Genomic DNA, 22,318 nt, shown 5'->3' with positions numbered 1-22,318 from the left:
GTTAGGGTTAGAGCTAGGGTTAGGGTTAGGGTTGGGGTTAGGGCTAGGGTTAGAGCTAGGGTTAGGATTGGGTTAAGGTTAGAGCTAGGGTTAGGTTTTGGGTTGGGGTTAGGGTTAGAGCTAGGGTTAGAGCTAGGGTTGGGGTTAGGGCTAGTGTTAGAGCTAGGGTTAGGATTGGGTTAAGGTTAGAGCTAGGGTTAGGGTTGGGGTTAGGGTTGGGGTTAGGGTTAGTGCTAGGGTTGGGGTTAGGGTTAGTGCTAGGGTTGGGGTTAGGGTTGGGGCTAGAGCTAGGGTTCGTGCTGGAGTTAGGGCTAGGGTTAGGGTTGTGTTGCCAATTTTTCCATGACAAAATATTTTTTGGCCCTGCTGGAGTTAGGGCTAGGGCTAGGGTTGTGTTGCCAATTTTTCCATGACAAAATATTTTTTGGCCCCACCGAGATTTGAACTCGAGTGGGGGTGAGAGTCCGGAGCACTAACCACTACACTATGGATCCCTCGCTTGAATTGCATTAAAGATACGTACCCTATATACTTTAATGGAGCAGCTCAAGCGAATAGACCAGAGATTTGTTGAACTCAAAGTCATCAGCATCAACTCTGCTACACTCGTGCCATGTTTTTTTATTTTGGATGCGTTTGCTGTTCAATTCTTCACCATACTGATGGAATAAAATCGAAAGGTTATTTGAATTCTACGCTCCTCGCGTCTGCATGTGCGCTATAGTATGGTCGTCGTTATGTTTCATTATCACCTTTAATGTCTGCAGGCGCAGACCCCCCCCACACATCTTTTTTTTATTTTTTTTATAAATCAAATAATAAAAAATCATGGTCAAAGCTTCACGGAAAGTGAAAAGTGCCACACCCGCCCTCACCCCCACTTTCTGATTGGCTGTTTGATCTGTGACGTCACTCGGACACACTATTAGGTACACCTCCATTTTCAGGTGTTCCTAATCACAGGCCACTTCATTAGGGAAAAATCATGGTCAAAGCTTAAATGAAAGTGAAAAGTGCCACACCCGCCCTCACCCCCACTTTCTGATTGGCTGTTTGACCTGTGACGTCACTCGGACACTCTATTAGGTACACCACCATTTTCAAGTGTACCTAATAACAGGCCACTTTATTAGGGAAATATCATGGTCAAAGGTCACAGGTGTCAAGCTCTAGTCCTCGGGGCCGCATTCCAACATGTTTTCCAAGAGTCCCTCGTTAAGTGCACCTGCGTGAAAAGTTTTGGTCATTTTCACGTTCTGCAGGAGCTAAAACTTTTCACGCAGGTGCACTTAACGAGGGAATCACACGGACACTCCATTAGGTACACCGCCATTTTCAAGTGTACCTAATAACAGGCCACTTTATTAGGGAAATATCATGGTCAAAGGTCACAGGTGTCAAGCTCTAGTCCTCGGGGCCGCATTCCAACATGTTTTCCAAGAGTCCCTCGTTAAGTGCACCTGCGTGAAAAGTTTTGGTCATTTTCACGTTCTGCAGGAGCTAAAACTTTTCACTCAGGTGCACTTAACGAGGGAATCACACGGACACTCCATTAGGTACACCGCCATTTTCAAGTGTACCTAATAACAGGCCACTTTATTAGGGAAATATCATGGTCAAAGGTCACAGGTGTCAAGCTCTAGTCCTCGGGGCCGCATTCCAACATGTTTTCCAAGAGTCCCTCGTTAAGTGCACCTGCGTGAAAAGTTTTGGTCATTTTCACGTTCTGCAGGAGCTAAAACTTTTCACGCAGGTGCACTAAACGAGGGAATCGCACGGACACTCCATTAGGTACACCGCCATTTTCAAGTGTACCTAATAACAGGCCACTTTATTAGGGAAATATCATGGTCAAAGGTCACAGGTGTCAAGCTCTAGTCCTCGGGGCCGCATTCCAACATGTTTTCCAAGATTCCCTCGTTAAGTGCACCTGCGTGAAAACTTTTAGCTCCTGCAGAACGTGAAAGGAGCTAAAACTTTTCACGCAGGTGCGCTTAACGAGGATCACTTGGAAAACATGTTGGAACGCAGCCCTTCGAGGACTGGAGGTCGGCACCCCTGGTTTAAGTGAAAAGTGCCACACCCGCCCTCACCCCCACTTTCTGATTGGCTGTTTGATCTGTGACGTCACTTGGACACTCTATTAAGTACACCATCATTTTCTGGTGTTCCTAATAACAGGCCACTTCATTAGGGAAAAATCATAATCAAAGCTTCACTGAAAGTGAAGCCCTAACCCTAAATTGCAAATTTTTCCATGATAATTTTAAATTTTTTAGTCCAAGCGGGAATTGAACTCAGGTCGCTGGGGTGAGAGTCCAGAGCACTAACCATTACACTATGGAACACTCACTTATGTTGTGTCGAATATACGTACCCTATATCATTTAATGGAGCAGCTCGCGGCGACTAGAGACTTGTTTAACTCAAAGTCATCTGCATTAACTCTGCTACACTCGTGACATGGTTTTTCATTTTGGATATATATATATATATATATAATGTAATTTTTCTGTGAGTAGATCTTTGTGACTTGGTCATTTCAAAAGTAGCTCGCGAGTTGGAAAAGTTTGGGCACCCCTGCTATACATACTACCTATCTAATCTATCCACCAGAGGGAGCTGTTAAAACCCACAGACCTGTTTCAACGTCTTTTCGCCTGTCTCAGAAGACAAAGCTTTCTGTGTAAGTGGGGGCACGTTATACAACATGAACCAATTACAACACATATTGTCTCCATTCATCCTCATTAGTATTTGTTTGAGCACAAAGGATAAGTAAGGACAAAGCATGCAAATGTGCAGACATCGGGATCATGCTGACATGTCAGAGGCAGAAAGTAATGTATCCCATCAGTGCAGTCCATGTTTCATCAAAGCTTCATCAATAAACATAAGCTCACGTTGAATGTCAAGAGTGTGTCACATTTGGTCACGCACCGCAAGACTTATCATCGCTTGAGGTACACTAAAGAGTTAACCTAAAGCCAAAAATCTTACCTACGCTTACACTATACTATGTTCCCCGGGGTCACCTAAGACCTGTTTGTCCAAAACGTAGAGGGTCTATAATTTCCGTTTCCTTTCTTTAAATTTTTTTTTTTTTTTTAATAAATAGAATGTCGAGTCTCTACGCCATGAACGGTAGCTTTAGATCATATTTGAGGCTCAAGTAGTTTATTAGTCTTGCAGGGGTGACATACTGCTGTTAAAAAATTATTATACTTAGTTTTACGTCAAACACTAAGGCAATAATCTGTGTCTACCTTTACATTGTGAAAGAGCCTGTTATTCACTACATGATGACGATACACTCACATTGCCAGAAATGTCACTTGCTATCGGTCTGTCATGCACGCACACACACACATGCATTCAGACTCAAAGTGTATATATAATATAGTGTAATGTAATAAAAAATGTCAAAAATCAGTTCCATTCAGACTCAGAATGAAAGCAGGCATGCCATCTGGCTGCCACCTTTTGCACTTCACAATGGAATTCCGTCTTCTTTTTTGAGGGGGAACTCAGTGTCAGGGGCACAAAGGCTGAGCTCAAGATCATTTAAGCTAGACAGATCTATACGTATATATTGAATCACTTTCAATAAAAATGCTCATGTCATGATCTTATCTTTATTTAAAGACCCATTGTAAAATAAATCACATAATTCTAATGAATATAACAGTGCTCCTGGTCGGTGTGGTATCAACACCGTTCAATGACAAAAGTGTGTCCTACATATTTATTTCAAGAAAATCAGTAACAGTTTATCTTCTTAAAGGCAGTGCATATTTTCTTTAATGTATACATATGAAGTGTTTTTGTATGCAAATTACAAGACTATACTTTGGACTGCTAAATAGATCACTCTTAAGGTTTCAGGCAATATAAAATCAGTACATAATTGTTATATACCAATAAATACATGTTTTAATTCTAATTTCTCATCAAATACATAACATTTTGTCTTCAGTTAATTGTTGATAGTGTGCACGTATGCAAGTGAGCAAAAAGATTTCCTTTCAATGTTTGAAAATGAGTCAGATGTACATGTAAAAGATGAATGTCGTAAGGCCGTCGAACCTAAAATAGTGATTGACATCCTGTGGAGGTGTGAATGTCGGTCCTCGATGCTGAGATGACACATAGGCCATAAGGAAGTCTTCAGTCGGCTGCAAACAAACACGAGCAGAGTCAACATCAGATGTCACTTTGAAAACAAGTTACAGCTAAATCTATTGAGGTGTCTCAAAATATATTGGTTAATTCCTATTAAGTGACATGGTGGATGAGTGGTTAACATCTGCCTGATAGTTAAAGTCACCTTCTTTGCGCAGGAAGCACTTCCAGAGGCAGAAGCAGAGAGCAAGCACCAGCAGAGCTGCCACTGTGGTCACCGAGATGAGGATGGCCAGGGCCGTTCCGACTACGAGGACATGACAGACGCTTTTGAATCAGTAGGAGCCATAGAGGATTCTTATTTGTAATTGTTGTTAGATATTTTTAAAAACAATAAAAAACAATTCTTGCTGAGATTGTGATCAGGTTTGAAAAAAAGGGTGACTCTTTGTCAAGGTCTACAAAAAAACCTATTGCAGGGGATCCGCGAACCCACCCCCAAATTTTTTTTTAGAAATGCAAAAAAAAAAAAAAAATGCTGTCACAGATTCAGTACACGTTCCCTTTGGGGGATGGACCGGAGAAATCTGACAAAACGCTACAGCTAAAACAGCAATATAATTTCTCTTCATAATACAGCAGGGAACAAAGATAATTCAGTTTCAGAAACAAAGAATGTTTAGGAGAAGAGTTCAGACTAACTTTTGGTGTTCATGGACACAGCAATGGGGGCCTCCAGGCCCTTGTGGTGCACCAGACACTTGACGGACACGTCTTTGAGCAGACCAGAGCGCAGGCTCAGCGTGCTGACCACTAGCGTGGTGCCGTCATCCTGCAGCAACTGCGTGGTAACGGGTGGGCCCATGGTGCGGTTGTCCCGCTCCACGTTCCACGCAATCTCCACGGGGGGCCGCGAGACGGCGCTGCAGTTGGCCTCGATCACGCCAGCCGACGTGCTCTTGTAGCTCACCTGAGGTTTGGGCAGCACTGGTACAAACAGAAGAAGGACAGATAAATGCATAGCAAGGTAACAACTAAACCACAACAGCAAAAATCTTTAACAAAATGATCCCTAATTGAAAATAATCGGCGAGTTTATTTTCAATTATTTTTATAGATGAGCTTTCAGAGTTCATTTTAAATATATTTATTTTGGTCTTCAGCTGTACAGACGAAAGATTGACCTTAGCGCTGAACCTTAGCGGGCTCTAAGGTTGCAGCACAGGTTTAGATTTGTGAATTCCAGAAAATGCATACGAGAATCTCGTCTGTTTTCAATTTGCTGTACCGAGGAGGAACGGTCGACTGGAACATTTTTGTTGGCGGCAACGGGTTGTTTGGCCACAGTTATTTGTACTTTATGAGGTTTGCCAGGATTTTATTGAAAGTTCACCTCAGCCTTAATAATGTTCTGATTAGCATGTGTGCAGTGTTCACTCTAGTAAGTTTATTTACTATTTTAAAAAAATATTTATCATAACATTTATATTATTAAACACAACCACTCACTATACAATATTCTCATTAATAATATAATAATAGTTATTCCTCTTTATGGGCAGCATGCCCTTAAATGAGATTTCACATTATCCATAGCAGCACTTGAAGAGAGGGAAGGTTTCACGGAGGAGAACAATCCCAATGCTAATACTGCTTGACAAATAAAAACACCTACTGTATTGTACTGTCGTGTTTCAAACAAAAGCACATGTGTTTATGAAAGTAGAGAGCGAGGGAGTGGGAACCAGAGAGCCAAGCTTAGACAAAGCACACAAGCTGGCCACTGTGTGCTCACAACACTGACAACAGTCATGCGTCAGGAGGGCATCCACACCATTTGCTCCGAAGCGCTCCAATTCCTTACAAAATGAGCCAGGAAGACAAGATCAACATTCCTGCTTTAAGTCCCAGACATGCTCCTGCAAAGTCAGAGGGGAGCTCGCTCTTGGATCACCCCCACCCACCCCACATGCACGGAGCACAAATTGGATAGCAATGTTCCATTCTCAAACTAATAGGCCTACCACTGTTCCACAGAAAACAATACAAATCACTATGACATTGACATGTATTTATTTTTGGCCGTTTTTAACATCAAGTTGGCTGTTTATTTTGTCATTTCTAACTGTGCAGTCCCAACCACATATTCTCAGATATGTTTTTTTGCAGGATCTCTGTGTGAAAGAGGTGATTGGAATATTGGAATATTTGAAATATTGCAAATGTTAAAATTAAATGACTAAGCTAATGTTAGCATTTACATGTGTCTGTGTCTTTTTTTTAATCTACTGTATCCATGCCAGCGATGTATAGTGAAAAGCATAACAATTCAATGTTATTTAATTGCACACACAGTGGAGAAAAGGTACATATAAATATGTGTACCGCTCTATTTTTGCAACTTGTTCATCAGTGTCTTATGAGAGTTTTCGCGTGAAATTTATGTGGCTTGGCTCAAAAACAAATTTGCTCACCATAAGTCGAGAGGCACACAGTAGAGCTCTTTGGCCCGTCCACATGCGTGCTGTACAGACAGGTGTAGCAGCCTTCATCCTGGATGGCCACAGGTTGGATGGTGAGCGTGCTGTCCGATAGGGAAGTACTGAGCCACACCCTTCCCTGGTACGCGGGCTCGATCATGGGGTCACTCCTCTTAGCGTAGGAGGCCACCTCCGAGGAGAGCCCCCCTGGAGCCGAGGCGTAGCGCCAGCTGACCTGCTGCACCTTCTCGGGCAGGCCGTAAGAGCACGACAGGGAGGCCGTCTTCCCGCTCACCGCTGTCTTGTTGCTGTCGGCTATCACTGATGCTGCGGGATGCGGAAGGTGAGAGGTCAGTAAACAGAAGACAGGTGGGAACCATGATTTTTGGGTCACAAATTATAATTGAATTGATTGCAAAAAAATAGATACAAATTAAAAAATGAGAATGAATTATTGTATTTGTGTTCCTTCTTCAATGCATGTCTGCATCTTCAATGGGTGAGTAGCTTTACTCTTTTCTGAGTTGTGTAAGACGGTCGTAAAGTAAATTCTTTTAAATAGACGTAAGTAAATAGATTATTTCATTTGGAAAACACCATTTGGAAGTCAACCCACACCAGGGAAAATATTGCATCAGCAGCTGTGAAGTCTCCATTAACACACATTTGATCACATTTGCACATCGTTATGCTGTTTTTGTTATTTTGCCTCCGCCCTGACTTTTTATGCTACTTTGACCTGACTGTTTATTTATTACCTCCCTCTTTGAATTATTTTAAGATGTCTACCGTCGGCCGCCGTGCTCTTGGGACTGGAGCGGTTACAGCGCAAATATTTTGAAAATATGATCGCAAAACAGAGAGCAAATGAGCCACAGCTGTTTCTGCTCAGTGGACTGAGCCCGGTTCTGTTTTATGAACATACCTAGCTGGGCCTCAGAATTCTTTTCCATCGCTCAAATATTTTCATCTGGAAGCCCCACAGAGCTTGGACATATGATATGTGTGTGACATGACTACAAAGGAGTCTATATGGACAAGTTCTGCATGTTCTCAAATGCTTCAGCTGAATCTCGAATGTGCTAGCCACGGCCAAGATTTGCAGCAGATTTTACAAAACGCATGGAGATGCAAACGGCTTTGAAATTGAATATTTGAACCCCCATAGAGAAGATCGTTTCCTGTCGCCATGCTCGTAACTCTTTCGGACCTCAAAGAAAAGCTTCCTCCATGTGTTTATTACTCACACTGCAGGCGTGCACTTGATTTCTGGCTCTAATAAAAGTTCTGTGATTGCTTCGTTTGATTTTAAAAACTAACACTGTTGAGTTTTTATTCAATCCAACCAACATATGCAAGAAATTATGGAACATTACTTTTGGAAGAACTTAGAAGCCCTGCGATTATCCAGCCTAATGTCAACTGGGGTAGGTTCACAAATTCAGGATAAGCATGACGGGAACTGGACTTTTGGATGCTTTAGCACTGCGAAATTAAACATTACATGCAAATGTTGACAGATTTGCAAAATTTAAAAAAAAAAAAGCTACACAATGTTACGCAGATTTTGCAGTATAGTCGGATTTTTGGAGACAAATGTTCTCATTATTTACTGTTTTGAAAACAATATCAATGATCAACGAAGTGACTTGAAATTGATTAGCCATTATTTCCTTACCAGTGACAGTCAAGCAGGTGCGTCCTTGTTTGGCACCACTTTGGACCATGTCAAAGATGCACGTGTAGCATCCTTCGTCCCTGAAGCTCACTCTCTGGATGGTGACGGATGAGGTGTCCTTCGAAGAGGGAGTGAGCTCCACGTACTGCTGCCCGCTCACACTTTCCTTGTTCCCCGGCTGGTAGCTGAGCAGCGTCTGGTTGGTCATGTCCAGCCATGTCACCTGCCGCACAGTGTCGCTTCTGTCCTTAGAGAGGGCGCACGTTAAAGTGAACGGCTTGCCCACGCTGGCCTGGACTCGCTCCGGTGCTGTTACTTTACCTTGGACACATAGGATATAAGGCTTTTTGTCAGGCTTTTTGTAGGGGGGGAAAAATGACAATGTATTGTATGTCTTTTTTTATAAAAAGAAGTGACCATAATAATCCTTTTTTAATAATAAAAAAAGACCATGTAGTACATGCATAAAACCCATCTTGAATATGTCAGTATTCTTCAATTCAAAATGTGGAATTTATGTTAGACACTCAAACTGAGTGAAAATTTCAATATTTCTTTAAAAAATATTTTTGATGAATTTAGCTTACAGCAAACAAAAACTCAAAATTCACCATCATGACGGGTCTCTGCAAACCATGAGTAGTTTGCGGTCCATATACGAGTTTCACTTTCAAATGGAACTTTACCGACATAAAAGTTTTTTACGATATCCAGATGTCTCTATATGCACCTTAAAATAACCCTTAGAAAAGTGTGAATTCATGGATTGTGAGTTTTACGTTTGATGGCTATATTTACCCTGTATTGTTGCCACCAGCAGAAGGAACAAGCACACTGCTAGACAATTTTTACAGGAGGCCCGGATCATCATCATCTTCATCATTGCTCATTTAACAGGGAGGACAAAGATCTGACGAGGAAGAAAATGCTCTATAATTCAAACTTTTAATGCTTCTATGTGCCATTTCTACCAACAACAGATGTGGCACACACACTTGCCACCAATTAGGTAGTAAACTATGATTCAACAACTTGAATTTTTAATTTGGTAATTATTGAGGCTGTCCATTGAGAGAAACTGAGGCATAAACTTTACATGAGGTGTCTAAATACAATTATTACCGTCGCAATAATACTGAAAATACTGGAAAAACAATCCATTTTAGGAATAATAGAAAAAAATATATATACTAAAGTCACTAAACAAGCTGTACAAAATAATACATCCAATGGATTTGTCTGGAGTAAAGATAAAACAAGACACTTACCTCTTCTTATGTCCAAACGATGCTTGAGGATGTTCTACCTCAGCAACATGTCACTGTGATTTCCTAACATAACACAAAGTGCAAGAAAGAGACTTTTTGCTCCGACGTGTGTTTCCAATTGTGAGCACAAATGTTCAGCAGAAGGGTGAAGCTCCAGATTGCAGTCAAGTGGACCCACGCAGAGGTTAAGACGTGGAAGGAGAGAGAACAACTTGGTACAGTTGAGTTGGACTCACAGCGCCCTCTCGTGGGTGAGGCTTGATTGTTGCGCATCAGCGGTGGTGCTATTTCCTTCACGATGGGGCCAGGCATTTCAGTTTTTATCTAAATATGGTAGTGGGGGCATGATTACTGTATACTGAGAAATGTTTTTAAGTTGGGGAAAACAGAATTGGTTTACTTTTAGGGAGCACTACACTTTACAATACTTTTGTGCTATCAATTGCTGTTGCTCACTGTCTCTCTCTCATTAAATTATGTGTTTAAATGAGTTTATATGTATTCATAAGTGTGTTTAAAGACACTAAGTGCTGTAAATACTCTAATACCGGATTTCTATAACATAAATGTCACTCATTTCGGGGGCCAGGATAATAACTCCCTCAATGGAGGGGTCTGACTGAAAATATTTTGTCGACCTCTGTGTCATGAAACTCCTCATTTATAGATAGTAGTCTGATGGCGTTCACTCCCTCAATGACACATTGCACTTGCTTGGCGGTGTCCTTCTCCATGACAGGGGCCAACTTGAGCAGCAGGGGATTGTACGGTCCGTTGTGGGTGTCCGGGTTAATGGTCTTGGCTTCGAGACGTTGCCGTGTAAGCAGCTGCAGCTGCTGGTTCTCCCGCTGCAAGTTTGTGTTGCGCCGCTTCAGGGCGTCCTGGTGGAGCTTCGTGAAATTGTAGCGCTTCATCAGCTCGGGGAACTCGTATATTGGCGATGGCTCCACCGTGGGTGTCTCCGACTCCGGAATGATTTCTTTGTCGGCCACTTGCTCCTCTGTCTGCTGAGCCTCTAAATGGCGGCACATCTCGGCCACCTTCAGGAGCCGAACGCCCCTGGCGATGAGCAACCTCAAGCTGTTGCCCGCGGCGTTGCTGTGCATGCTCACCTCGTTGATCATCATCTGAATGGGAACGCGGTTGCGAGCCATCTGGTTGAGGAGCATGTGGATCTTGGCCTTAGCGTCGTTCCGAACCGCCGTCAGCTTGGCCGTCATGTCAGCGTTGCTCTTCTCGGTGGTCTCCAGTCTGGACTGCGTCTCGAGGATGGTATGGTAGAGCGCCACACCCTTCTTAGAAGTCATCACGGAGACTTCCTTCTTGGTCTCCATACGCTCCACTCTCTCACTCTCTTGGATGTAGCGCTTATGGGCCTTCTGGTTCTTGAGGACCTTCACGTTCTGGTCCAGGAAGAGCTCCTCCACCTCGAAGGCCTTCCTCTTCTCAAACACAGAGTGAGCCTCCATGGGCTCGCTGTATAGCATGTGGATGGTGGCCAAGGCTTGTTGGTGGTGACGCTCCAAGTGGACCACCGAGTCTTGGAAACCCACGCGCGACTGCAGGAAGTAGGTCGCCATTGTTTCACTCAGTACCTCCAGCCTGTGGCCTAAAGCGTCCTGACCCATGTCCCACTGCTGCCGCAGGAAATTCAGCCGCTTCTCCTGCATGGAATGCAGTTGCTCAACGTGTTCACGGTGCACGCGCCACACCTGAGCCGAGAGACGCTCGCCGTCCTGCACGCAACATGCGAACCTGTCCATGGCGCGGTTCAGGTCCTGATCTCGCCGCTCAAAAGTCCGCCGAAGGGCGGCTATCTCCTCCTTGAGCTGTTCACAGCGGTTGCTGCGCAGGTCGAGACGATAGGTGTCCTTCAGCTTTATGGAGTTTGTTGCCGTATAGGCCTTCTCCTTCTTCAGCTTGTCTCTCATGATCTGTGGGCGCAGACTGGGGTCATCCGCTGGGCCTTTGCGCTTCTTTCCCTTCTTTTTGGGCATCTTGACTTTCTCACGTTTAACAGTTTGAACTAGCAGGGGAAAATGTGCTAATCCAAATTTTGGATTTGCACTGGAATTAGCAGCTGCAAAGATGACATCACTCCCTGTCATTTAATATGATGCATCAGAGGGAAAAGGAGGCCTTTGGCACAGTGATGCAACATTGTCATGATGATGTCACCACCCTTTTTCTGTCCTAGATAACAAGCACACGAGTACAAAACACTATGTTGACTGATTTTTGATTTCATTTGAAGTCATTCCAAATTCCAAGTTTGAAGTCATGCGTCACATAGTTTTACACTTCTTAATTATTTAAATATTAAATGTATTGACAACGATTAGTTTTATTAAAGCGTTGCAGCTAAAGCAAATAAAGAGCGCTACTCGTCCTCCTGGTATTTTACTATACTGTGTACGACGTTACCCAAAGTTGCATCGTTCCACTATGGCTGCCCTACACGCGCAACAGATGCTCATAGACGGTGATGTGGAAAGAAGCTTGTATCGCATTTTATTTAAACGAAATCGTTCATATGTTCAAACCAATTTCTGCTGTACATACCAATTACAAATATGAAAAGATGAGGACATTGAAAAATGTCGAAAACGTCTTAACTACGTCATAGATAAGCGACGGAAGTCCGCCGCGGAGCTGTCATGCTGACGCACTTTATAGACGACCCTTGTAACTTGACACACTCACAACATCTCGTCCATTATGAGTAAACTAAATGTTTATCGTTTAAGGCTAGTTGTCGCTTTATTTACCAGCTTGATCTAAAAAGCGTCACCTACAGATGCACATCGATTATTTGGTGCATTGACGGACGTAACGTAACGTCATGTCGTTTTTGGTGGATTCCGTGATTATGTTCACATCTCAGGTACACTCTCATGGCAATAGTATTTTATTTTCATTGATATTTCTAAAGACAAAAATATGTAACTATACTATCTCCATTTTTCATGCGACTTGGTGCAACGGGTTACGTGACTCAAATAGGATTAACTGTAAAAATTCAATAAATAAAACGTCTTGTAGTCTGTTAAACTTTCTATATTTTAATATTTTCACGAGTGTTCTGTCATATTAAATCATAGAGTAAGAACACGTCTATTCCGCTTTGAAAGTATTTTAGTTTTATAAGTTTAATCATGTACAGTATTTGGATTTAACAGCATTTTGTCTCTCACAATCCCTTTGAAGGTGTTGTTCTTTGGATTTGGCTGGCTGTTTTTCATGCGGCAGCTTTTCAAAGACTATGAGGTAAATTAAAGTCTTATTTACAGTACAATGTGTTCATAATTACATTGTTATTCTAATTATATTTGCATGCATTGGTAGGTGCGTCAGTATGTGGTGCAGGTGGTCTTCTCTGTCACCTTTGCTTTTTCTTGTACCATGTTTGAGCTCATCATTTTTGAGATTCTGGGTGCCTTAAGTAGTAGGTAAGAACTATGTTTTTCTTTCAAATCCATCCATTTTCTCTCGCTATTCAAACTCACATTCACACCAATTTAGGACAATCTTCAATGAACCTAATGTGCATGCTTCTCAAATGAGTGCTTGATTTATTTAAAGTGACGTGTCTGTTCTTCAAGTTCCAGATACTTCCACTGGAAGCTGAATCTTTATGTGATTTTGCTGGTTCTCATCTTTGTGGTGCCTTTCTACATTGGCTACTTTGTGGTTAGCAACATCCGCCTGTGTAAGTGCACTCGCCAAATCGGTTTGATTGATGTGCTCACACTGTATATAACACAAGTTTTTTCCCTTGCAGTGCACAGACAGAGACTGCTGTTTGCGTGCATGGTGTGGTTTACCTTTATGTATTTCTTCTGGAAGCTGGGCGACCCTTTTCCCATCCTCAGCCCAAAACATGGTAAGTCAGCATGCTGTCACCTGCCACGTAAAATATATGTAATTGTGTTATGTGTTCTTTAGGCATTCTGTCCATTGAGCAGCTCATCAGTCGTGTTGGCGTGATAGGAGTCACCCTCATGGCTCTCCTGTCTGGCTTTGGTGCCGTCAACTGTCCCTACACGTACATGTCCTATTTCCTCAGGTGGGTCCAAGATGTCGAGGCACCGTCTGTTTTGTCGATGAATATGACACGCAGACAGACATACGATTTGTTAGTGTTTTATACAAAAAGTGGCAATATTTATATTAGTGTTATTTTTTCCCCCAAGTATTTATTTATTTAAAGTTATAGTTGTGTTAAAACAACAACATTGATTTGCCTACTCCTATTTATAGGAACGTGACAGACAGTGACATCCTTGCTTTGGAGAGGCGGTTGCTTCAAACTATGGACATGATTGTCAGCAAGAAAAAACGGTAAGATACATGTAGCTTTTATTTTTTTGAAATGATGAAACAAATGCTTTGAATTAAACGAACGTGATGTGCAGCATCGCCATGACGCGAAGACAAATGTACCAGCGCGGGGAAGACCAGAACAAGCAGACGGGTTTGTGGGGCATGATCAAGAGCGTCACCTCGCCGCAAACAGGCACCGAAAGTACCCTCCATTTGAATTACTTACCGGCAAAACGCCATCCACGCAGCGCGATCGCCTGACTTAACGTCTCTTCTTCTTCCGAGCAGACCTATTTCTCATCCAGCAGGAGGTTGACGCTCTGGAGGAGCTCAGTCGACAGCTTTTTCTCGAGACCGTGGACCTGCAAGCCACCAAGGTACCGAGTCAGTCAACATATTTCTACACAGAGTAGATAAATGATCACTGTGACATTATGAAGGTTTGAGGCAGTTTGCGTCAACTTTTTCTTTTAATTATTCGATGAATTGTACCAGCCCTATTCTCATCTTTCCAGGAGCGCATTGAGTACTCCAAGACATTTCAGGGCAAATACTTCAACTTTCTTGGCTACTTCTTTTCCATCTATTGTGTGTGGAAAATCTTTATGGTGAGCTGTCTGTCATCCTATTTTGAATTGTGCAAGATGTGGTTGAAACATGCTTGACGATCCATCGTAGGCCACAATCAACATTGTGTTTGATCGCGTGGGGAAGACGGATCCAGTGACCAGGGGCATTGAAATAACAGTCAATTACTTGGGCATCCAGTTTGATGTAAGATATTAATTTAACTCTTGCACGTTATTTGATATTTAAAGATGGATTTCATGGGTTTCTATAAATGTGATGATGTTCCACTCTTAGGTGAAGTTTTGGTCCCAGCACATCTCCTTCATCTTGGTAGGCATTATCATCGTCACGTCCATACGAGGTTTACTCATCACCCTCACAAAGGTACACTGGGTGACACGTTTAAAGCAGAGGGTGGGCAAGCTACGGCCTGTGGGTAGTAAATGGAGTATGGCACCTGGAGGTCTGTTGTACAAACAACTTAAACGACTAGTGTTTTTCTTCCTTGTAGTTCTTCTACGCGATATCCAGCAGCAAATCTTCCAACGTCATTGTGCTGGTCCTTGCTCAGATCATGGTGAGTGTTTTTGACTCGTCTTGTCTTTCAGAGCACAGCAATGATCTAATGTGTGTGTGTGTGTGTGTCAGGGCATGTACTTTGTGTCGTCGGTGTTACTGATGCGCATGAGCATGCCGCTGGAGTACCGCTCCATCGTCACGGAAGTTCTGGGAGAGCTGCAGTTCAACTTCTACCACCGCTGGTTTGATGTCATCTTCCTGGTCAGCGCCCTGTCCAGCATCCTCTTCCTCTATCTGGCCCACAAGCAAGCACCCGAGAAGCACATGGCACTGTGACGCACCCCGCCCCGCCTCACCAACCTTTGTACCATTGGAATGGTTCCAGCCGCATGTTCCTGAATCAGGAATTTGAAAAGCGGACCCTTAAATACAGAGTGCGGAATAAAAGGATTCTATTTGTTCTTTGCTGAAATGTATGTTTTGTGTGCTACTTTTTAATTGTTTTTTTAGTCTTAACACTGAAGCTGCTTCTTTTTTTAATTGTTCATAACTTTCTTTTATTTCACCATGCATTTGTAAAGCATTCAATAAAGGCAGCAGTATTTGGGAATTGTTGTTTTCTCAAACTCCATATTTTTAACGTTCGGACCACTTGTTTTTTTTCAAGAATGCAAACAATTTTGAGAGAATTATGAGAACTTAAATATCTGTAGGAAGGAATCTAGAAAGACCATATCACATGACCAAAGCCCCCGAAACATTAACATTTGAACATTATGTAACGAGTGCAATTGTGTATGAAATTACATATAGGTTAAAACGGATTTGCGAATCATTATATTGGTTTTATTTACATTTTACACAACATCTGAATTTCCTTGGAATTGGTGTTTGCAAAAAACAACTGTTGAAATTAGTTAAGTTTAACATGTAAACATGTCATGTGAAAAATTGTAGTACTGGTGACGATAAATGTTTTTTTTTGTAATCCACTGACAAGGATTTCTTTGATTGAAAAAGAACATTTAATATGTCGTTGTTTCTCAAAGTCTCTCATCCATACTCTGACAAGATGAAGATGAAGACACAGAAGAAGTCTGCAAATAGAGAAATATTTAGAGCAAATCAATATCTAGTGTGGCTGATTGATTGGAATCACCCGTTTAGCTATTTCTACGCTAACGTTGATTGAAAGCAATGATTAATGTTTCCTTAGGCACCTTCATCTTAATGATGGTACAGGTTTCTAAAATGGAGTTCTGAAAAGTTGCTCACCCTCTCTTTAACTGGTGCAGTCTCCTGATCTTCACTGTGGACTTGTGCTTGCGACGTCTCGCCGAGCAGCTGACGCGTGATGGCCGTCCCTCTGGCATTGAGCTGTACGTAGACGTTCTTGGTGGCCACCAGCATCTCCAGCCTGTTGCCCGTGCCGCGGATTATGTCCACCACCTCCTCGTGTGTGCATTGCTCCACATTCTTCCCGTTGACCTCCACCACAATGTCGTCATCCTTCAAGCCGGCCAGATCGGCGGTGCCGCCTTTCACCACCTGAGACGAATGTCCTCTGATGATGTCATCCAAAACATACCCGTTTACTTTTCTTGTAATTGTCTTACCTCTTTAATGTACTGTCCCAATACACCCTGGATGCCGTTGAGATGAAAACCAAATCCGGCAGCCGTCTTCTCCATTTTACACAATTTAGGTTTAAGCTCTATTTCGTCCTTCTTCTTCCACTCCTGAGCGGGTGTGGGTGGCTTAAACGGGACGGGGAAGGTGATAGCTTCAGAGTAACTGGGTGGAGAAAGAGAGTCCTTCTTCTCCTCCCAGAACAGCATCGGTGACACTTTACCCTGGGTGGGCACACACAAATACATGACATCAACGATACATACAGCACACTGGCCCATCAAGAAACTAGAGTCGCTGCCATTAAGATCTGTACATAGTTCATTGATTGATGATAATAATAATAATAATAATAATAAACATTTAAACCATGGAAGGATGGATGATTCGGATTTTTTTAACCAAATAAAAATATAACTTAAATATGTTGAATTATTTTAAAAGACACACTGATGTGTTTTGTTTTTAACAAAGTTGTAAAAATATTAAAACTAGTATACCAGTCCTTTATATACCACGAGAACAGTGCTACACCAAGGCTAGGAGGTGCTATGACATAAATTAAATCAAAACAGTATCCTTCAAATATGTTTATGGTGAAATGAAGACAGTGAACATTATAATTTTTATGAAGGCCGATTTTTTCTAGACAGTAGGATTCCATTCGTTCGTGCAGGTGTACCTAATAGTGTGACAGAGGGTGACCTCACCTGAGCATACATGAGGTCAGTGTCCTTGTCCACCACGAGCAGGCAGCATTTGTTACCGCTCTGCCCGATGGCGTCCACCACTTGCTCGTGGGATCTCATGTCCATTTGTTGTCCATTTACAGCCACCAACCTGTCCATGTCCTTGAGACCTCCTCCCTCCGCTGGACTGCCTCGGTCAATTTCTGTGATTACATGTCCTGCACACAAAAGCAAGCTCACGGTCAGTGCACAGTCATTTCCATGGCGACGGGAGAACATAACCTTCAGTACCACTCATGTTGGCCTCCTCCTTGAGCAAGAAGCCGTATCCGCCGGGCGCTTTGGTCAAGTTGACAATGCGAGGCTCGTGAGGGAGGTACATGGTCGTGGCCAAGTGAGAGGTGACCTTCATGTTCATGTTGCGGAAGTACCGATCAGTCTCGTCGTCCACCAGCAGAAACATGAGGCTCTCGCCCGCTCTCTTGACCTTGTCCACCACTTGTTCGTGCTTGTACAACTCGATATTCTCGCCGTTCACTTCCACCACGCGATCGTTGAAGTTGACGCCGGCCCGGTTCGCCACGCTGCCTGGCACCACCTCCGTCACAAACACGCCCTGCTCGCCTGAATATGGGATAAGAGACATTATGGAGATGTGTGCATCTGCAATGTCTCTAATACTAATAATACTAGTACTAGTGATGGGAAAATGAAGCTTCATATATGCTTCATGAACCAGTTGTGGTACATTACATTTGTATTTGTTAGCTAGCAGGGTGTTTTCGGCTTCGAGTAGAACTGTATTCAAAACATATAGCTGGGGCTTGATGTGGTATTTTTTGTGCAATCCTGTGAACTAAGTAAGGTTGTGGCTGGTGAGTTTCCTGATGTCACCTTTGACTGAACGAAGAGAGAAGCCATAGTCCGAGCCGGACTTGACCAGGTAGCAGAGTCTCGGTTTCGGGGCGTGCTGGTTGGTACCGTTGACCGCTGGCGTGCGGTGAGGCTCACCCAGGTTGACCCCCTGCGTCTTGGCCTGCTTGTAAGAAGCTTCGCCCAGAGTGTGAAAGGTGACTGTGGCCCCGCTGCTCCTCACCAACTCCACCACCTGATTCCATAGAGAAAAGGTGTACGCGATCGGAATTTCCTAAATTACATACGATACCGCAGGCTCTTTTACCTCAGAATGCGAAAGCCCATCGACGAATTTGCCATTCACTCGGAGGACACGGTCCCCATCTTTCATGCCCGACAGCTCAGCCGGACCTCCCATCTCCAGGCAGCGGATCAGGTGACCCTCCTCATCGTGCTCTATCCTCAAGTAGAAGCCAAAAGTTTGACCCGGCCTCTTGGTCAGAGAAATCACCTTTGGCTTGTACCCAGCCATGTCCTGTCACACATGCACAGTAGAGTGAGATTCCAGAACGTTTAAGCGCCGTTGTCATTGGACAGCAAGGTATTCCGAGGTTAAAGAGGTTGAGATAAAAAGTTAATGTTGCATGCGAGTTTTAAAGTGGCAGTTAATGGTTAATCGCTTTCCTCAGTGATGACTCAGGTTGAAAAGACAAATTGTACTTTGAACTATATTGCCACCGTCATCCATGTTTTTACATACATCTGATGTGATCATGATGGCAATACGTGCGGTTGCGCTCGTTGACGGGCACGTGCCAGTCAATGGTTTATCACTATCAGCAGGTCACTAAGAACACATGATGGAAAATACCCGGGAAATGCTTTCCACACTTCTTTCAATTTTAGTGTACCGTCGTTGAATAAAAAAAACAACTGTTTTTTTTCCCCAGTCGAATTTAACGCAATAAATGTAAGATAAAACTGAGTATATACAGTCAAGCCTGGGAATGAATAATTTCGAGCTTAGAGAGAGGCTATATACAAAATATGTAAATTTTAGATTTGATCAAATTTCACCCACAGAATGCATTTATGAAATTAACAATCCCAACAATTGGATACGTGCTTTTTACTGGACAGCGATGAAATGATCAACAAAGGGTTAAAATTATGTCTCCATATTTTAATTTAAAAAAATTAAACGAATGATCTAATGGCTCGCCTAACAAATTCTAAGTAAAAACAAACCTTGCAAATATTGGATCAGTTGAGCTTTTTAACAAAATCTGACAGCACCTGAAAATGAACACATTTTCAACAACTGTCACAAGAGATGGGCAACTTACCAATTGACGTCTTTGCTCGGTCACCGTTCCAAGAGTAAGATCTAACCTGTCACTGCTGAGTTATTCGTCGTGCATACCCCCTCCACGTCCTCTTCCATGTACTCCGAAGGAACTTTGATGGGCCAAAGGTGGACCTAAAGGTTGAGTTATTTAACAGTGGTAGGTAGGAGTGTCCTCCTTCTGTCATCTGTTCTTGGAGAGAAGGCTGGATCCATAAAAGTTGTCTTTGGGTTTGTGACGCAGGTAGCAAAAATGCAAACGTCAGGTACAAGCTACGTATACGCTCTTGGAAACACCTTGTTGTTCCTGGAAACGGTTCAAACTGTTACCTGGGAGTATAATAAATAGCCCAATGGTTAAATAAATGAGCATAATCATTAGAATCATTAGGCAGTGATACATAGCAATCAGTCAATTGTCAAATTAACATGTGGTATTATGTGACAAGATGTTATTTAGCGTGGTTTTCCTGGTAGATTTACGATCACAACATTCTTTAACTGTGAGTGAGTCACTTCAGCTAGTTGGGATGGACAAAGGTGAGACAAACTCAGCTCAGGCCTGTAAACAAGTTTCTATTGCATGATGGCACAAAACAATTTTGACATTTTTTTATAAATGTAACATAGGTACAAATGTTTGATCCAAAGCTCAAGGTCGAAGTTTCCCCACGGCCGAGGAGGATTTGAGTGTGTGTAATGTACTGTAGTTCATATCAGGTATGTTCTTTCAATTTCGAGCGTGTAGGAAAGTGATTGTTGGCTATGCTTCGGGTGGAGCTTCGGATGGAGCTTCGGGGGTAGCCTCGCTCTCAGCCTTGGCCTCGACTTTGGTCTCGACCTTGGCTTCTGCCTTGGCGTCGACCTCGCCCTTGGCCTCGCTCTCAGCCTTGGCCTCGACTTTGGCTTCTGCCTTGGCGTCGACCTCCCCCTTGGCCTCGCTCTCGACCTTGGCTTCTGCCTTGGCGTCGACCTCGCCCTTGGCCTCGCCCTCAGCCTCGCCCGTGACCTCGCCGTCAGCCTCTTCCAACGTGAGGCCTGTGATGCATTTTGGGAACCACTTGAGAAGAGTCGTGGAGCCCGGCTCGCCCCACTCTCCTTCGGCCCTGTCCTGTGGAGGGAGGATCACAAAGATATTTACAAATGTTTCCTGTTCTTGCTGTTGTATTTACTTCTAAAGACGCTCTTACCTGCTCCATTTGATGATATTCACCATGCTGCTCACAGCCGATGTCAAACACGTACTTTCCTGGACCAGATGGCTACAAAACAACAACAAGGATTTAATTATAGCTAATTTGACAAATTACCAATAATATTTCTTTTGTGGTGACCATGCACCAAGTCAATATATTTTATGGACTGTGGACTGTTTCACTCAAAAGTGAGCATTACTTTACGACAGTTCAGTGTTGCATGTCATTTTAGTTTGTAACCTCACCTAATGAATTTTCAATTATTGACATAAACAGAACTCACATTATTGTTGACAAAGTTACTGCAGTATCTGTGGTTGGCGTGGATGAACTCTCCGACAGACTCGATGTTGCCATTGGCCCACATCCCAGTGTACACTGAGCCAGTGTCATGGTAACGATAGGTACCCTCGCCGTGCCTTTATAAAAAAACATATCAGGAATTTATTTCTCATACAAAAACACTGACCTACATTTTACATGAGACCTGATTGGACCACTGTTGCCATGAATTACGTTGATTTATCCCCAAACTCCCAGAAGAAATACCTCATGTGATTGAGCCACTCTCCAACATACGTGTCCCCGTTGGAATATGTGTAAACACCATGACCCTGTCTCAAATCCTCGGTCCATGAGCCTGTGAGATTAACAGATGATTTCAACTATTTCTTACTTACAGTCACTGGCACATATGGTTTGATTTTGTTGACATACCTTCATATTTGGATCCATCCGGGTAATAGAAGATGCCTTGTCCATGTTTCATGTTCTGATGGTAGTCTCCAACATATCTCGCTCCGTTGACAAAACGGTAGGTGCCCTACCAGAAGAAATTTAAATTTTCAATGCGAAGGTAACATTGTAGTTGATTGTTCTGTTTGTCTTCTTAGTCATCATCCAAACATAAAGGTCACGTGTTTGCAAAATCAATTTATTTTCTATATCCTTGATGATAACGTTTGATAATTATTCTTACCTTGCCATGCCTTTTACCACCTTCATAGTGTCCTTGATAAACATCTCCTTTCGGGAGAACAGCTTTACCCATCCCATGTCGTTCTCCGGCCTCATTTCTGTCACCTTCGTATTCCTGGAACAAATGACAAAATATAACTAAATTATGAAATTTGCACGATTGCCGATTCACTCCCGTCACCTAGGTTACCAACCAAAACAAAACAGTCGAGCGACAGACAAATTCTAGTTCTCACCCCGAGTTTATTGCGTTCATCGTCAAACTCGTCAGAGTCTATATCGGACATTGTTATTAATCTTCCGTTTAAAGGTAAAAATGAAAAAGTTTCATTTAGAAAGGCGATGGAAGGAGCAGAGGCGCAGAGGCGCGTGGATACCTCGTAGTTTAAACCCCGGAAGTTTACATCATTTGGCTTGTCGTGTCCTCGCGAGTAATATATATACGAGTAATAAATATATCTTTTTATATATCACGTCAGGGCCACACATACAGTATATAGCCTACTGAATACTGTACATATGAAATAAAATTATTATAAAAAATATTTTTTTATTCCTGTTTAGCAGAGCATTTTTACGTGGTGATTGTACTTTTCACAAGTATGCATAGCTGCTGAACGACTAATTCTAACACTGAAATTCATTTTTTTATATGAATCTGCCTGA

The 22,318-nt window shown here is 42.8% G+C and overlaps 5 protein-coding genes across 7 annotated transcripts; 1 reads left to right on the top strand and 4 right to left on the bottom strand.

The window, feature by feature from the left end:
- Positions 1 to 3,616: 3,616 nt before the first annotated feature.
- Positions 3,617 to 9,704, bottom strand: zgc:113337 (uncharacterized protein LOC503741 homolog). Its single transcript, XM_037240145.1, has 7 exons — positions 9,549 to 9,704; positions 9,079 to 9,190; positions 8,281 to 8,601; positions 6,597 to 6,929; positions 4,825 to 5,109; positions 4,328 to 4,429; positions 3,617 to 4,175 (listed from the first exon to the last, which is right to left on the bottom strand). Exons 2-7 carry the CDS (start codon positions 9,161 to 9,163, stop codon positions 4,168 to 4,170), a joined length of 1,134 nt encoding a protein of 377 aa, XP_037096040.1. The 5' UTR covers positions 9,164 to 9,190; positions 9,549 to 9,704; the 3' UTR covers positions 3,617 to 4,167.
- A 143-nt stretch (positions 9,705 to 9,847) lies between these two features.
- Positions 9,848 to 12,171, bottom strand: LOC119115537. The gene has a single exon (XM_037240128.1). It carries the CDS (start codon positions 11,654 to 11,656, stop codon positions 10,151 to 10,153), a length of 1,506 nt encoding a protein of 501 aa, XP_037096023.1. The 5' UTR covers positions 11,657 to 12,171; the 3' UTR covers positions 9,848 to 10,150.
- Positions 12,172 to 12,221: 50 nt separating this feature from the next.
- On the top strand, positions 12,222 to 15,570 carry si:ch73-390b10.2 (Golgi pH regulator). The gene is made up of 14 exons (XM_037240130.1): positions 12,222 to 12,432; positions 12,756 to 12,815; positions 12,894 to 12,997; positions 13,151 to 13,257; positions 13,330 to 13,431; positions 13,494 to 13,614; positions 13,809 to 13,889; positions 13,964 to 14,073; positions 14,160 to 14,248; positions 14,387 to 14,479; positions 14,550 to 14,645; positions 14,736 to 14,825; positions 14,953 to 15,018; positions 15,090 to 15,570. The coding sequence occupies exons 1-14, from the start codon at positions 12,391 to 12,393 to the stop codon at positions 15,294 to 15,296; spliced, it is 1,368 nt and encodes a 455-aa protein (XP_037096025.1). The 5' UTR covers positions 12,222 to 12,390; the 3' UTR covers positions 15,297 to 15,570.
- A 214-nt stretch (positions 15,571 to 15,784) lies between these two features.
- On the bottom strand, positions 15,785 to 19,716 carry pdzk1 (PDZ domain containing 1). 2 transcript variants are annotated; one of them, XM_037240126.1, is made up of 9 exons: positions 19,480 to 19,716; positions 18,894 to 18,980; positions 18,459 to 18,668; positions 18,173 to 18,386; positions 17,570 to 17,902; positions 17,300 to 17,496; positions 16,577 to 16,813; positions 16,236 to 16,508; positions 15,785 to 16,057 (listed from the first exon to the last, which is right to left on the bottom strand). In XM_037240126.1, exons 2-9 carry the CDS (start codon positions 18,906 to 18,908, stop codon positions 16,004 to 16,006), a joined length of 1,533 nt encoding a protein of 510 aa, XP_037096021.1. In that variant the 5' UTR covers positions 18,909 to 18,980; positions 19,480 to 19,716; the 3' UTR covers positions 15,785 to 16,003. The 2 variants fall into 2 exon arrangements, with proteins under 2 accessions (XP_037096021.1, XP_037096022.1); XM_037240127.1 differs by lacking the exon at positions 18,894 to 18,980 and having other exon boundaries at positions 19,480 to 19,713.
- Positions 19,717 to 20,034: 318 nt separating this feature from the next.
- Positions 20,035 to 22,051, bottom strand: rsph1 (radial spoke head component 1). Of its 2 annotated transcripts, none has more exons than XM_037240157.1 (8): positions 21,889 to 22,051; positions 21,654 to 21,767; positions 21,392 to 21,497; positions 21,224 to 21,314; positions 20,958 to 21,093; positions 20,669 to 20,740; positions 20,452 to 20,589; positions 20,035 to 20,343 (listed from the first exon to the last, which is right to left on the bottom strand). In XM_037240157.1, exons 1-8 carry the CDS (start codon positions 21,937 to 21,939, stop codon positions 20,242 to 20,244), a joined length of 810 nt encoding a protein of 269 aa, XP_037096052.1. In that variant the 5' UTR covers positions 21,940 to 22,051; the 3' UTR covers positions 20,035 to 20,241. The 2 variants fall into 2 exon arrangements, with proteins under 2 accessions (XP_037096052.1, XP_037096053.1); XM_037240158.1 differs by having other exon boundaries at positions 20,035 to 20,319.
- Between the last annotated feature and the right edge of the window lie 267 nt (positions 22,052 to 22,318).

Source organism: Syngnathus acus, chromosome 21 (genome assembly GCF_901709675.1).
Source record: "Syngnathus acus chromosome 21, fSynAcu1.2, whole genome shotgun sequence".
Taxonomy (NCBI): domain Eukaryota; kingdom Metazoa; phylum Chordata; class Actinopteri; order Syngnathiformes; family Syngnathidae; genus Syngnathus; species Syngnathus acus.
Note: the sequence above shows the minus strand (reverse complement) of the source record. Positions and strands in the feature narration are given on the sequence as shown.

Coding starts and splice junctions, on each gene's coding strand:
- zgc:113337 (XM_037240145.1), bottom strand. CDS start 9,163: ATGATGAAGATGATGATGATCCGGGCCTCCTGTAAAAATTGTCTAGCA. Junction 8,602..9,078: donor GCTGGTGGCAACAATACAGG/GTAAATATAGCC, acceptor TATGTGTCCAAG/GTAAAGTAACAGCACCGGAG. Junction 6,930..8,280: donor CACCTGCTTGACTGTCACTG/GTAAGGAAATAA, acceptor CGCATCCCGCAG/CATCAGTGATAGCCGACAGC.
- LOC119115537 (XM_037240128.1), bottom strand. CDS start 11,656: ATGACAGGGAGTGATGTCATCTTTGCAGCTGCTAATTCCAGTGCAAAT.
- rsph1 (XM_037240157.1), bottom strand. CDS start 21,939: ATGTCCGATATAGACTCTGACGAGTTTGACGATGAACGCAATAAACTC. Junction 21,498..21,653: donor GTGGTAAAAGGCATGGCAAG/GTAAGAATAATT, acceptor TTCTTCTGGTAG/GGCACCTACCGTTTTGTCAA. Junction 21,315..21,391: donor GGATGGATCCAAATATGAAG/GTATGTCAACAA, acceptor TTAATCTCACAG/GCTCATGGACCGAGGATTTG.
- si:ch73-390b10.2 (XM_037240130.1), top strand. CDS start 12,391: ATGTCGTTTTTGGTGGATTCCGTGATTATGTTCACATCTCAG. Junction 13,890..13,963: donor ATTGTCAGCAAGAAAAAACG/GTAAGATACATG, acceptor CGTGATGTGCAG/CATCGCCATGACGCGAAGAC. Junction 14,646..14,735: donor ACTTGGGCATCCAGTTTGAT/GTAAGATATTAA, acceptor TTCCACTCTTAG/GTGAAGTTTTGGTCCCAGCA.
- pdzk1 (XM_037240126.1), bottom strand. Junction 18,387..18,458: donor ATGGGCTTTCGCATTCTGAG/GTAAAAGAGCCT, acceptor CTATGGAATCAG/GTGGTGGAGTTGGTGAGGAG. Junction 17,903..18,172: donor CTCTCTTCGTTCAGTCAAAG/GTGACATCAGGA, acceptor TCCCATATTCAG/GCGAGCAGGGCGTGTTTGTG.